The sequence below is a fragment of the Malaclemys terrapin genome, chromosome 2 (genome assembly GCF_027887155.1).
Source record: "Malaclemys terrapin pileata isolate rMalTer1 chromosome 2, rMalTer1.hap1, whole genome shotgun sequence".
NCBI lineage: Eukaryota > Metazoa > Chordata > Testudines > Emydidae > Malaclemys > Malaclemys terrapin.
The window spans coordinates 259126160-259140179 of NC_071506.1; the positions used below are offsets into that span (position 1 = coordinate 259126160).

A 14020-nucleotide genomic window follows, 5' to 3' on the forward strand; every position below is an offset into this window, starting at 1 on the left:
GAAAGTGCAATTTTTACATACATTCTTGAGAATACAAGCACGCTTTCATTTTTGACCAGATCCTCCAAAAAGGCAAGACAGACTGTCTTTTCTCTAATATTTTACTATGACAAGAGGTAGAATTTTCTTTATGACCATCTGAAAATGCAGAAGTCGACTCCTGATGCGAATACTTTTTGAAGCACACCCCTCTTTGGATGAGTTGCATTAGTCTAGGACTTCACCATGCCATCCCTTCTATTTTGTAGACTTGCTGGCATGTGGATGGTTTGTTTGGGACACAGCTCAGAGCACTTTTCAAATAAAACTTTATTGAGGCTGCATAATGGTTAGGTGGCAGCTGGAGAGAGATTTCAGGATGACACACTTGCCACCAGAGAGTAATGCTCACCACTGTTGCTGACGTAAGGTTTGCCACACTATAGGTTTATAAGTCTGGCAGCCAGAATCTAGCAGAGTCCAAGAAATGACCAACATATGATACTTCTCAGGTAGGAAAATAATTGTCAATTACTTAATGCTGTACATAAAAGTGGGGGGATGCATCCCAGTCCTGGTGGCCATCAGCTTGGGGTTTAAAGACTGGACTGTTCCTAAATAAATGACAAAAGGCAGTTTAGGGAGAGGACTGTGGGACCCACCCGAGAAGAGTTTTTGCTTTTCTTTTTATATTCCTGGGCATAGCGACTGTAAGCAACTGGGCCTGTATCTCTCCTACTGGGCAGGAAGGTCATTTTTTGGCCTGTGAAAGCTACATTCCATCATGCAAATTCCACAGCCACCATGTTTTGCTTTTGGCAAGTGTGGTGAAAGTAAGCATTCCAGGAGAAAACAGTAGTCTCAAAAAATCTTGCTTAAATACAGTTTACCAAGGGTGCAGGCAGTGCCAATAACTGCACAACACTGAACCAGGTAGGTCACCATGGTTCATCTCACTAACCCTCATAGGGGTTGGGAAAGCTACAAAACTGGTAAATGAGAGCCAAGTGGACACAACCCTCTCTCCCTCACAAGTACATTTTATTATATTTATGTCAGGCACAGGATTTCCAGGCTGGAATCAGGAGAAACAGACTGAGTTTTGCTATTGTTGACATGTGACTTTTGTGTAGCAACCATGATTAATTTCAAAATCTCTTCTTAATCAAATCCAGTTCTAATGTAAGTGCATACACAAATCCTGCTGACTTATACCAGGGCTGGATTTGCCCCATTATATTTATAAAAATATTATCCCAACACATTTGCTAAGCTTCCATTAAGAATTGGCAGATTTCCTTCATATAGAACTTTTAATAAGCCCTATATTACCCAAATTTAGAACATTTCATCCTCAGCATGTAGAAGCAGACAAAAAATTTTAAAGCACACAGAAATGGAAGACTTCCTGAAAAATCGCTGAGTGAGATTTTCCCTCTCCCCAACAATTCTTCTGATTAGATAGGATAAGACCAATATAAAAAGTCAGAATTCCTTCAGTGCTAATGAGATGAGAAAATTTGGATCCCCAAGTATAAGAAATAATATAAATCTGTGCTGGTTTTCTCTCTAATAACCTATACTTCAGATGGTAAGAAGGCAGTTAACACTAAGATCATTTGATCACAAATTAAAAACAGTTTTGAGAATGAAAAAAGAAAGACCGCTAAACCTAAAGTATAAAAGCATAAATTGCATTTGAGAAAAAAATATTGCACAAAAACTCCTATACTCACATTGATAGTGTAATCCAATTACAAAATCAATGTTCCTCTATGTAGTGTTTCCTATTATTTATTGATAAATATGCTCAAAAAGAAATAATATACTCATGAGAAATAAACTTCATTGTTCTGGTAATAAGTTTAATGTGTATAAAACTGAAATTGAAATAATTCCACACTACATTCTTGTAGGTTTCAGAGTAGCAGTCGTGTTAGTCTGTATCCGCAAAAAGAACAGGAGTACTTGTGGTACAAGTACTCCTGTTCTTTTTACATTCTTGTAGATTCTCAAGTACTATTTTCCTGGCCTCGAAAGAAGCATCAAATCTTATATCAACAAGAATATCCAAAAGTATTTAAAGCTTTCAGACACTAAATAAAGAGTATATTCTTTACCTCATTGCATTTACTTATTCGTCTAGCTACTATAAGCTGAATCATTCCTCGTTTGTTTCCTTCTGTAGACATGGACCTTCTTAGGGTTTCCATAGCATCTTGGTTTGTCTTGCCTAATAATGATTCTCCATTTACTGCTATTAGCTGATCATTCACTCGAAGCCTGCCATCCTGGCAAAAGAAAAGGTAGCGGTCAGTCACATAAAATAATGTGCGATAAAGGAAGTTTATGTCTTTAGTAAAAAAAAAACAAAAAACAAAAAAAAACAACTTCGCTTAATCCTAATAGTTTATGGCCAAATGAACACTGGTATAATAAGCTTTTAAGCAGCCATTGTAGGAAGTGTCTGTTCCAATCATTTATACATTTGCACTTCAAGCCATTATCATAATCTGTTTACCCAAATAGCATACTAATTGAAACATGCCAGTGATTGCTTTCTTCCTTCCAGAGAGCCTTTAAAGGTTGTTTAAATCCTGAGACACACAAATATGTGAATCTGAGTAGCAATCTAAAAGTTACATTTGAGAGAGAAATTAGAAAATACTGTTTCCAACGAACACAGAAATCCCATTCTCCTGAAAGCTGTGGCCTAAATAGTGGGAAAACAGACAGATGGATATTCCTCTTACCTTGGACGCTGCTCCTCCATTAATAATGGACTTGACAAAGATTCCCAAATCCGCATGGTTTTCTTTTGACCGGTTACCTTTGACACTGACACCAAGACCAGCTGATCCAGAATCATTAAGTGGAACTTCAAATGTCAGGAATTCCCTGGTGCCATCGGGTGTAAGAACAAGATCTTCTTCCTCTGATTTCTGTCAGGAAAGGATTAGCGTGGCATTATTTTAAAATGTTTTTGCTTGCAATTGTCTTCCAGCTACAGGTACTGTTAAAGAAATGTTCTTTAACTGCAATATCACAATATTTCCCACTGAAGTTCCATGGAGAAATCCACGTTAATCGAGCATCTGGTATTACCTCCAGATGATTCCTAGAACCAGATGGGGGAGAGAGTGTGTGTCCGCGTGCGCATATGCTTAACCCATCATTGGCTAGTAAAAAGGTTTAAGTGCCATATATATGAAGCACTTTCAATATTGACACTAATCATTTTACTAGCCAGAGGTAAACTGTATTAGAAGTATTTAAAGTTTTATACTTTCTTACTTGAAAATACAGGAGGAAACAAACAGCAGGAAGATAGATAAATATTACTTGCTTGCCCCAATTTCTACATTTGGAATTAGCAGCATTAAAATAAATGTCTTGAAAAATGTTACAGCTGAGATCAGCAACAGGAAACCTTTTTGCTCTCGGGAGCCAAAAAAACTGCACAGTCAAGGCTGGGTCCAACCAACCACTATTTCCTTTCTTTCCTTGCTCAGCCCCTCACCACTGTTCTTACTCCCCCCACCCCTCTGGTCCCGGATTCCTCTGAATACATCCCATGCCCTCTTTTCTGAATTCATGAGCACAGTTTTAGAAAATCCATCCCAAGGAACTAGTATCCCAGCCAATGTCCCTGGACTATGTGGCAGGCAGCTGCTCAGTGACACCCATCCACGCTTCCTCCTAGCTGTTCAACTGCAGGCAGCTGGCTTCCAACTTCACCTCCAGCTGAGATGAGGCCAGCCCAAGCAACTACTGCAGTGGAGAGTTGGCTGCTTACTGCTATGAGGGGCAGGGGCCCACTGAGTAGCCAGAACTGGAGCAGCATTCACATATCCGTGCAGACAGAGAGAGGTCAGGCTGGGGAGGGGATGTTAGATCAACTAGTTTGTTTTCCCTTCTATATACCATAATTTCTACGCAAAATTCTTCTAAAGACATCTGAGTGAAAAGAGATGCTTGAAATAACAGTAAGCACTACACACGGAGACTGGTGAGTATTGAAATAAAACAGTCTATACTGTGCCACTCCACCATACAAAAGGAGATATTAATATATGAGACAGCCTCCTGTTTCCAAAGATATGTGATACAGAATTGTGTGCGTTGTTAGGAGCCTCTAGGTGGGTCATCTAGTTCATCCACCTTCTTTGTAGTGGGATCATTTTTGTTACCCCTAACCCTCCCTGAGAGGTTGGGTGTCAAGACCTGGTACACTGAGGCAAAGCCATAACAACATCTAATTTTAAATTGACAATGCCCCTTTAATTGGTAATCACAATGCTGCAGAGCATGGAAACACACAGATTGTACTAAAATTTTCCCTAGCCAACAATAATATACCAACAATTATAAGAAAATAAAATTTGCATTGAAGTCATATTGAACAGTAAGAATCTCAATTTAAAAACTATAAAAATTGCACCAAGAACATCACTCAACAGCATTAAAATGCACAAAAATGTAAAATGTGGCATTTGAAAATTTAAAATGAAAATAAAACACAATCACTGCCTAATTGCAATAACTTCCATTTGATCTTGATACACTCCAAATTAACAGCTTCAGTATGTCAATCAAACACCTCAACATTATTTTCATGATTAGCTGATCTGCAGAAAAAATTTATTGCTTCATATACTTTGACATGCCTGAAATAAACACACAAGAGAATCTATGTACTGTGATCCCTGAACAACATTCACCTCCCTTAAGATTTTTCACACACCATGTCCAAAACAATTAGCAACCATACAACATTCTGTTCAGACTTAGTCTGCTGAAGGAAAGGTCATCTGAAATGACTTCAACTGAATGAATGAAGCTGCTCAAGTATGTAATTTGTAATAAAAATTCGATGGGTGATAAAATATGTAGGTGAATTTTTGGCTTCAAATTCACACCTTGCATCAATTCATAATAAGTGATATTTGAGATAAATTTTCTACTTTTTAAATATAATATGAATATAGTATACATTTAAATTATAAACTTTCTTGACTAGAACAAACTTGTGATGGTGTTTAGATACATTGAATATGGAGATAAAAAGTAATAAGATAAAGAACAGATGATGTTTCTGTCCTAAACTGCCATAAATAACTCAGCCCTGATTTTAGAATGATCATAAAACTTGTAATTTTCCACAAAGGTAAAAATGGAACCACTGACAATCTGCTAAGTCCATTTTATCATTTTAGTAACAGCATCTCCTTCTTATCACTTCCTGCTGCTATCCCTGTAGAGAAATTTCCTGCTTGGAAGTCTTCTCTTTGCAAGACCTCGTCTGGGATCAGCTAAAGAATAATCAGCATGGGATGGAGAAATCAACAAACTACTCCCACCTAATGGGGGAAGCAATTTTCAATCAAGCTGGGATGAGTTTTCAAAGGGGCTTGCTGTGGTTACGAAGCAGGCGGCATTCTCTACAGACAAGGTTCATTCTCTGAGGAAGCTTAGACATCATTTTTTCTCAGCAGTAACTAAGTCACTGAAACTTGTCTGTTGTTACTTTGCAATAATATATAAAGAAATGAACAGAAATTAAATTTATCATGGGGCTCTCAGGCAAACTCCAGTTCATTCTTGATTTCTTTCAAAGCATTGAGTTAAAAAGCTTTGTACACTCACTCAGATTGAAAGAACACATATCTCTAAATTATTTATAGAATAAAAAGCAGACCATTTAAGGACTAAACTCATTTTTCATTAGCATATATACAATCCTACATACATGATGATGATACCCATGTGATAAATTATACAACTATGTTATAAATTGCATTTACCTGAAGCCTCTAAACACTTAACCTAACTTTGACCACTCTACCCGCACTCTGCCTCCATTAGTCCATCTATGCTGCAGCTTGTAACATTCCAAACCTTAGGGCAATGCCATCAGCCTCCATTTAGCATTAATAGTTTGTAAGCCAATCGCCAAAAGAGAAGTTTTCTTCTTTTCTTCCAAATGTGGAATTTTGGCTTCAAAATTACACTGACCCAAAGCTAAGAACAGATATATTTAGTTCTGGACAAGTGATAGGTTTAAGGTGACACTAGAGCTAGAAATGGTAGCCTTACATCACTGGAAAGGGAAGAGTCCCGCTTCTGTCTTTTGCTTGTAGCCTTGGAAAGTCCCAGTATAATCTGACTCTAAAATCATAGCATTTTTATGTATTGAAAGGAATTTTACTGCATTTTAACAAGACTTTTAGAATGCATTATTTTCTTCTCTTCCTCAGAGGCCTGTACAGTTGGGTTCATGGTACTAAGAGATCATGGCTTTACAGATCGTTAGATTTAAAAAAGTCTCAATAAAATTCATGAAAATTGTCTGAAATATTTCTAAAATACTTATTCAGTTATGTGTAACATATACAGGACACATGATAGTTTGGTTTGATATGATGTGAAGGCTTTATTGACACTTGTTTCGAATGACCTGCAAAAATCATTTATGGCTTTGCCACCCATGAGTTATGTGGATGATTCCAATTTCATATTAAGCAAGCCCTTAAACCAAACCTCATCACAACACTCTCTCTCTCCATCTCTGTGTCTTTGTCTACATATATAGATACACACACACACACACACACACACACACTCACACACACACGTGTGTAGATACATCTACAAACACAAGAGTTAAAAGGAGTCAATAGCAGCTCATTTTGTCTACAGAGAATTGTTTTCCCGGAGGCAAAATTTAGTATTTATGTAAGTACTGGCTAGATGTATGATGGCTAGATGTACTAGAAACAGTGCACGTGGGTGGTCTGCAACACACCCCTGCAATTTCAGTTTTTGGCCTCTCCTGAGAAGGAACACTGAAAACTTCTGAGTCCTGTGGTGGATATGCGTTAAAGACAAATACAATAAGAGGAGCTCATTTAGACATGAAATTGGGCCTCCAGTGGAGAAAACATTGTCCATCGATTTAAAAGTGACACACAGAGATTCCATCTATGTTTCCCTCTGATAAAAAATACTTTTAAAAAGAGAAAGAAAGTGACTTGTAGTATGTTACACTTTTTTTTTTTTTTTTGCGCATTATAGGTTTTACTGGCTTAGAGTGTCTATTTGTCTAGTTATAAATTGATGTAGAACTTATCTTGAATTTCCTCAAAACTGACTAATATAAAAAATCTTGCGCTCTCTTTCCCTCCCTAACTCTTCCTAGGTTAAGTATTTTAATTTCCTCCATATGTTAAACAAACAATAATGAATCTTATTTGCACATATATACCAAGTCTCATCATTCATATTGGCTAAGTTAATATGTCACATCTGGCAGAGACTGCAGTCTGTACAAATCAAATAGCAGCTGCTAAATATCAAAAACTATATTTGAAATTAGTGGGTTTTTAAAAAAAAAACATTTTATGGGAAATGTGGTCTGCTTAAATTTTAATCTCAGCAAAGAGAAATTATTTGCATGTTATATGCAGATTAAGTTAGGAATTTGTTTATATACTAGTAGTGTTTTACTGAACTAGCATTGAAGTAATCCTGCTCTCTTACTAGTTGTGATTCATTCTAAAGCAAAGGATTTGGGTTCATAGCCATGCAAAAGACATTTCAGTTTGATAGCAAACACAGATACTCCATCTTCAAAGATGCTTTCAATTTAATGCTTAAAATGGATAATAGAAGTGCAAGAGAGATTATTTTGCAGACGTTTTTCAAAGTAACAAAAATGCTAACATGTGATTTTCATTTAGTATGAAATTAAAGCATTGTGAAAGCAGAAGTCTAAGTATTTCCATGTGTTTTCTTATTTACCTGGGTATAAGAATACCACTGCTTGTCTATACTAATATTTTTCTTTTTACGATCACACGACTACTGTTCTGACCTGTGGATTTATTCACTTACAATCATTGTTATAACTAGTTTAAAATCAATATTTAAATCAATTGATCAGAACTCTATCAACCAGTGGTTCTCAACCTTTCCAGACTACTGTAATCCTTTCAGGAGTCTGATTTGTCTTGCATACCCCTAGTTTCACCTTACTTGAAAACTACTTGCTTACAAAATCAGACATAAAAATACAGAACTGTCACAGCACGCAATTACTGAATAATCGCTTACTTTTTCATTTTTACAATATAATTATAAAATAAATAGATTGGAATATAAATATTGTACTTACATTTCAGGGTGTACTGTATAGCAGTATAAGTAAGTCATTGTATGAAATTTTAGTTTGTACTGATTTCACTAGTGCCTTTTGTAAACCTAGACAAATATCTAGATGAGTTGATGTACCTCCTGGAAGCCATCTGGGTATCCCTGATTGAGAACCACTGCTATAAACAAACTGCTTATCATACATTTCTGAACTCTGTGAAACAGGTGAAATCAGTGTAATCAACTACTTTGGATCACACAGGTAATGGTCAGTGGTAGCTACTACAATGGGTACAATTAAAGCGAATATGCTCTTATCTCAAAGTTTTGCTCTTACTCAAACTTTTCCCACACTATGTACTAAAACCCATAAGTAGTGGTAAAAATAACCCTGATACTTCACAGACTTCTGTACTGTAGAACTGAAAACCTGGGCACTAATCCAATGGCATGTGGCTCAACCCAGAAAGCCCATAAAATAGCTCTTCTTTCCAAGCTATCTCCTGTTCATGAAAGAACTTCAGTGCCCAGCACACTGATCACAGAGGATCCTAACCCTGAACAGTTCTCCCATAGCATGACCTGGAAGACAGCGAAAGCTGACCTATCTGAGAGAAAGCCAGCGAACAAAAGGAAAAAAATTCTGGCTTTGCAGCAGTTTGTGGTGAGAGCACACAACAACTTCCAATGGAGGCAACATCAGTGTATAAGGGCACTGAGTATGGGAGTAAGGAGACCTGGAGATTCTAGGGGACCACAACTGTCATGATAGAAATGGCTTTTGGCTCAGCAAGCCCCAACCCTTTGCTCTCTTTGGCTGACCAGGGAAAACTTTCTTCAGGACACACAAACTATCTACAATTCCTTCCCTTGTTGACTTTCATGCTAGAATCCACAAAGCAATCCATGACTTGGCTATGGCCACATACTACAAACACTGTATTAAAACTACCCTAAAATTATCTTTCAGGGTGGGTCAGCTTCATCACATCGCAGTGTTGTGTAAAGCAACTACAGAACATTTTGATGTTGCATCATGAGATGAGGATAGAAAATCATGAATGGTGTGGAGAAAGTAAATAAGGAAATGTTATTTACCCCTTCACATAACACAAGAAACAAGGGTCACCCAATAAAATTAATAGACAGCAGGTTTAAAACAAACATAAGGTAGAAGTTCTTCACACAATATACAGTCAACCTGTGGAATTCGTTGCCAGGGAATGTTGTGAAGGCCAAAAGTATAAACAAGTTAAAAAAAGGAATTAAATAAGTTCATGGAGGATAGGTCCATCAATGGCTATCAGCCAAAATGGTCAGGGATGAAAACCCATGCTTTAGGTGTCCCTAAACCTCTGATTGCCAGAAGCTGGTACTGGACAACAGGAGATGGATCACTCGATAATTTCCCTGTTATGTTAATTTCCTCTGATGCAACTGGTATTGGCCATTGTTGAAAGACAGGATATTGGGCAGACCATTGGTCTGACCCAGCATGGCAATTCTTATGTCCTTATGTTGGATATCTACCGTATGATATTGTGACAGACTTGCTTTTTTCCAGAGGTCAAATTTGTAAAGATGGTGACCTTAATTTAAATCCATATTGAGCCACCAGCTTGCTATACAAGATAATGTTAATAAAGCTGAGGCAATATAAAAAAATTTACATGGTTGTTCTCTTGAATAATTAAAAAAAAAATTTAAATATCCCATGCCCTGTGTTTACGCCCCTATAGGCTTGCTTTCCGCCAATATTCTACCAAACAATTTCATTGGCAGGAATGGTCATGGAAACAAAGTATTTCAATTGACTTTCTGGGTGATGTTGGCAAGCCACTTCACCTCTCAGTGAACACCTTCTGGATTGAGTGCCAAGGAAGAACTCATATTTGAAGACTTCAGAGCCCACAGTGCAGTAAGAAAACTTTACATTTTTAACATGAGTGTTCAAATTAGAAACCTAATCTTAAAATCTACACATACAACCAGGGAACAAAATACCATGCGACTTACATGCCCAATCAAATCTAACAAACAGATTGAATTTCAAATTTCAAGCACCTTATACGTTTGGCGAGCTGCTCATGATTGACTACAGCAGGGCAGGCAACCTATGGCACTCATTTTCAGTGGCACTCACACTGCCCGGGTCCTGGCCACCGGTCCGGGGGGCTCTGCATTTTAATTTAATTTTAAATGAAGCTTCTTAAACATTTTAAAAACCTTATTTACTTTACATACAACAATAGTTTAATTATATATTATAGACTTATAGAAAGAGACCGTCTAAAAACATTAAAATGTATTACTGGTAGCGAAACCTTAAATTAGAGTGAATAAATGAAGACTCGGCAAACCACTTCTGAAAGGTTGCTGACCCCTGGACTACAGGATAGGAATTATCCGCGGAAATTATTAACTCATTCATTTCAAGAAAATTCACAAACAGAAAATGTTAAATGTTAAATTTGTTATATACATCATTCACCGTGGACTGCTGGCTCAATTCTCTTCTTTAATACTCCATATAAATCAATCAGTAATATTTTATGTCCAATGGTAAGAGAGTGTAAACACAGCAGTATCCTCCAGAAGATTAGATTCTCTTTCTTTTTTAAAAATCCATCAGTTTTTTAGACTGCATCTTTATTAAAAATGTAATCTGAAGCCATTCAAAACTACCCTAAAAAAAGCTTTGAAGCCAGTGCAATCATCCTCACATCCCTTGCTATCAGTACCAAATTATTAGAAGACAAAAGCTGCATATATTCCTGTATATAACAAGAAGTTATAAAAAATAATCGGCATCAATCATTCATGATACAGACAATCAACATAAGAGAAAATAACACTGCCAACCTCATCAGCAGGCAAATCTCTCCCCATCTGGTAATAACATCCCACATGAAATGTCAGTACTGTCCTCTGTATACGCATATAGGCTAAAACTATTCAGACTATACTGCATGGACTCAACTTTCAAACACGCTGAGCACCTATGGCTCCAGATGAACTCAATGGGGTATATAGGTGCTCAGCACCTGTAAGAAATTCAGGCTCCTTGTGAAAGAGACAGTTCTATTTCTTCTATAGGGCAAAGCTTCGATGTAAACTAAAGATCTGTATGAATTACCTCTAAAAGAAGTGATCAGAACCTATGCTACTCCCCTTAGGCAAAATATCAATGTTACTCCCTGGGGAATTCTGTGCCCCTGTGGGGGTGCAGAATTCATACCTTCTGCAGATTTCATGGCTCGTCCGTGGAAAAATGGGGGAGCAAAGAAATCTGTGGGGAACATATGCCCCTTCTGCAGCAGCCCGGGTGCGTCTGTTGGGAGCAGCCAGCAACAGAGAAGATCACCACAGGGGGGAAGCGGGAGGCTGAGCATGCATGTGTCCCTGGAGAGATGTTAAGGGGGTGGGGCTGGGCATGTGCCTGCGTGCGAACAAGTGAGACACACTCACTCTCTCCCTGTCACTCGCTGTTGCTGCATCCGGGTCTTGGAGGTGTAAGTCTGTGTGAAGCAGGCTCTGTCCCTGAGGCAGAGCAGAAATGTAACAAATAAGGAAGCAGGCTGCTAAGGTTCCCATTGTTAGTCCGGCCACCGACAGTACCAGGAGGCGTGAGCCAGAGTGACATCGTTCTCCCACTACGAGAAAGGGACCAAGTGATCTTCTGCGTTGGATCATATGAACTGGAACCATAAACTCCCTGAATATTAAATCTCACCAAATGAGGGTCAATCCATCCTCATCATCATATCCACTCATCATACTCCACACCCGAACATAGCCACTATATGAACTTCATATCCTCATATGTCAATGGATGTACTTTGACCCATCAAGCTTTTACCCCCAATTGGGGATATTGCAGATTATGTATTCTTAAACCAAACTTTACACCCTCGATAATCTGTATGTTATTACCTGATAACCAGAAACTTCTATGCTCACACTCTGTTCACTATTTTTTTTAACATCATCTTAATAAAATTTTTAAATCTGTTCTTAAGCCTCCTTTACCTTGCCAGAGTGGTCTAAAGGAGCCTTATTGTAAATGACAGTAACAGACTCCTCAGCTAGGAAGGTTTATGTGCTTTCTCCCCATTTTTGTCAAAGCCAGGATACAAACCCAGATCTGATGACCAAACCAGTGCCTTAATCCCAAGACCATCCTTCTATTTTAGCTGGACTTAGGAAATAAGGCATTAATCAAACCTCACAACCACGTTGTTTTGGAGGTAAGGTTCATTTATGCCAATTTTACAAAAGTGGAAACTGCATCCAGAGAGACTGTGCTTTTTCCATTGTTGCTAAGTAAACCAGTGGAAGAGTCAAGAAATGGAATCCAGGTGTTCCAATTTTCATTCCGCGACTCTGACCACTAGACCAAGGGTTCTCAACCTTTTTCTTTCTGAGTCCCTCCTCTCCCAACATGCTATAAAACTTTCACAGCCCATCTGTGCCACAACAACTGTTTTTCTGCATATCCAGGGCCGGCGTTAGGGGGTAACAAGAGGACAACTGCCCAACACCCCGTGCCACAGGCGGCCCTGTGAAGCTAAGATGCTGAGGCTTCGGCTTCAGTCCCAGGTGGTGGGACTCGGGCTTTGGCTTTCTGCCCTGGGCCCTAGCGAGTCTAATGCTGGCCCCTCTCTTGCTTATTTTGGCAGACCCCCTGAAACCTGCTCATGGCCCCCAGGGGGTTATGGACCCCTGGTTGAGAACTGCTGCACTAGACCATAACTCTTTTTAATGTAAAATTCTCAAGTAGCTGGAAATTATTGTTTTCCTAGCAGTACACTGACATGCAGGTAACTTGCAGGTTTGAATTTAGAAAATAAACAGAGGAAAACAATTGTAAATGCAAAATAATACCCAAACACAATTAACTTTCAAAGAGAAGGGGGAGGAGGGGAATTAATTGGCAGATGTTTTACACAGTATAATTAACAGTTTATTTCAATGCTCTGTAACAAGATTAATTATGCTTCAAAACAGAAATTTAATGACAAATTACTAGTTTTTTTTTTTAAACAAGGTCAATCTCCTACATTTCAAACAATCATCCTGTGGAGCAACAGGTTCATCTCTTCCATTTTGTTTTGTTATTGGCCATCAAAGTGGTGCAGCTAGTAGAGTCTGAAACCAAGGTTTTAAAATGTCATATAGGCAAGACCTATGGTTCAGGAGTAATTTGGCTTCTCTCTCATTCATCAGTGAAGCAGAAGGTAAGACCTTATGCTTAGCTGGGGCTTGGTTGCAGATAGAAATGAAGGTGTACTTCTTGGTGGGTGACTGATGATCAAATTTAGATGCTGCAGGGTTAATGCCTTGGGGAAGTTCTTGATTGCTGTTATTATTATGGGAATAATCAGAGCCTATAATCTTGTGAAAGTGAGGGAAATCTAAAGTCATGTACTCTTCTGGACTGGCTGGCAAGGAAGGACTCATACTTAAAGATTTCAGAGCCCACAGAAAAATGAAATAAAAACTGATTTTGAAATATTTGGGAGGGTCTGATTGTCTACTGCAGTTTTGTTTTTAAATCTAAAAGAGCAGATTTTTTTGTATTTCACCTGTCTCTCCTGATCTACACAGATCCAGCATCTTCACTGCTTTTATTGCTACTATTTTCGCTCTGCCTTCTACTGTGAATTCCATGACACAAAACTTACAACTAGCATCAGAAGAACTGGAAGTGTATGCAAAAACAGAAACTGTATGAGTTGGAATCTGAAAGGCCTGACAGCTAGAGACAGGAGAACTAAACAGGGAATAAGGCAGAACCAAGGAGAGTAGGGAGAGGCAGTCAAAACAAACACGTTTTAAAAAACAAATAAACCAGTGACTGTGTTACTGATTTACAGCTGGGGAAAATTTC

At 38.2% G+C, this 14020-nt stretch overlaps 1 protein-coding gene across 12 annotated transcripts in view; it reads right to left on the reverse strand.

Moving 5' to 3' along the window:
• The window catches only part of PARD3 (par-3 family cell polarity regulator), a 664911-nt gene that overhangs the window by 216809 nt on the left and 434082 nt on the right, over positions 1-14020 (reverse strand). For all 12 annotated transcript variants that reach the window (XM_054020950.1, XM_054020949.1, XM_054020947.1 and 9 more), the window contains 2 exons: positions 2733-2921; positions 2100-2270 (listed from right to left, as the gene is read on the reverse strand). In XM_054020950.1, coding sequence (XP_053876925.1) covers positions 2100-2270; positions 2733-2921 — 360 coding nt within the window. The remainder of the gene's footprint in view (positions 1-2099; positions 2271-2732; positions 2922-14020) is intronic.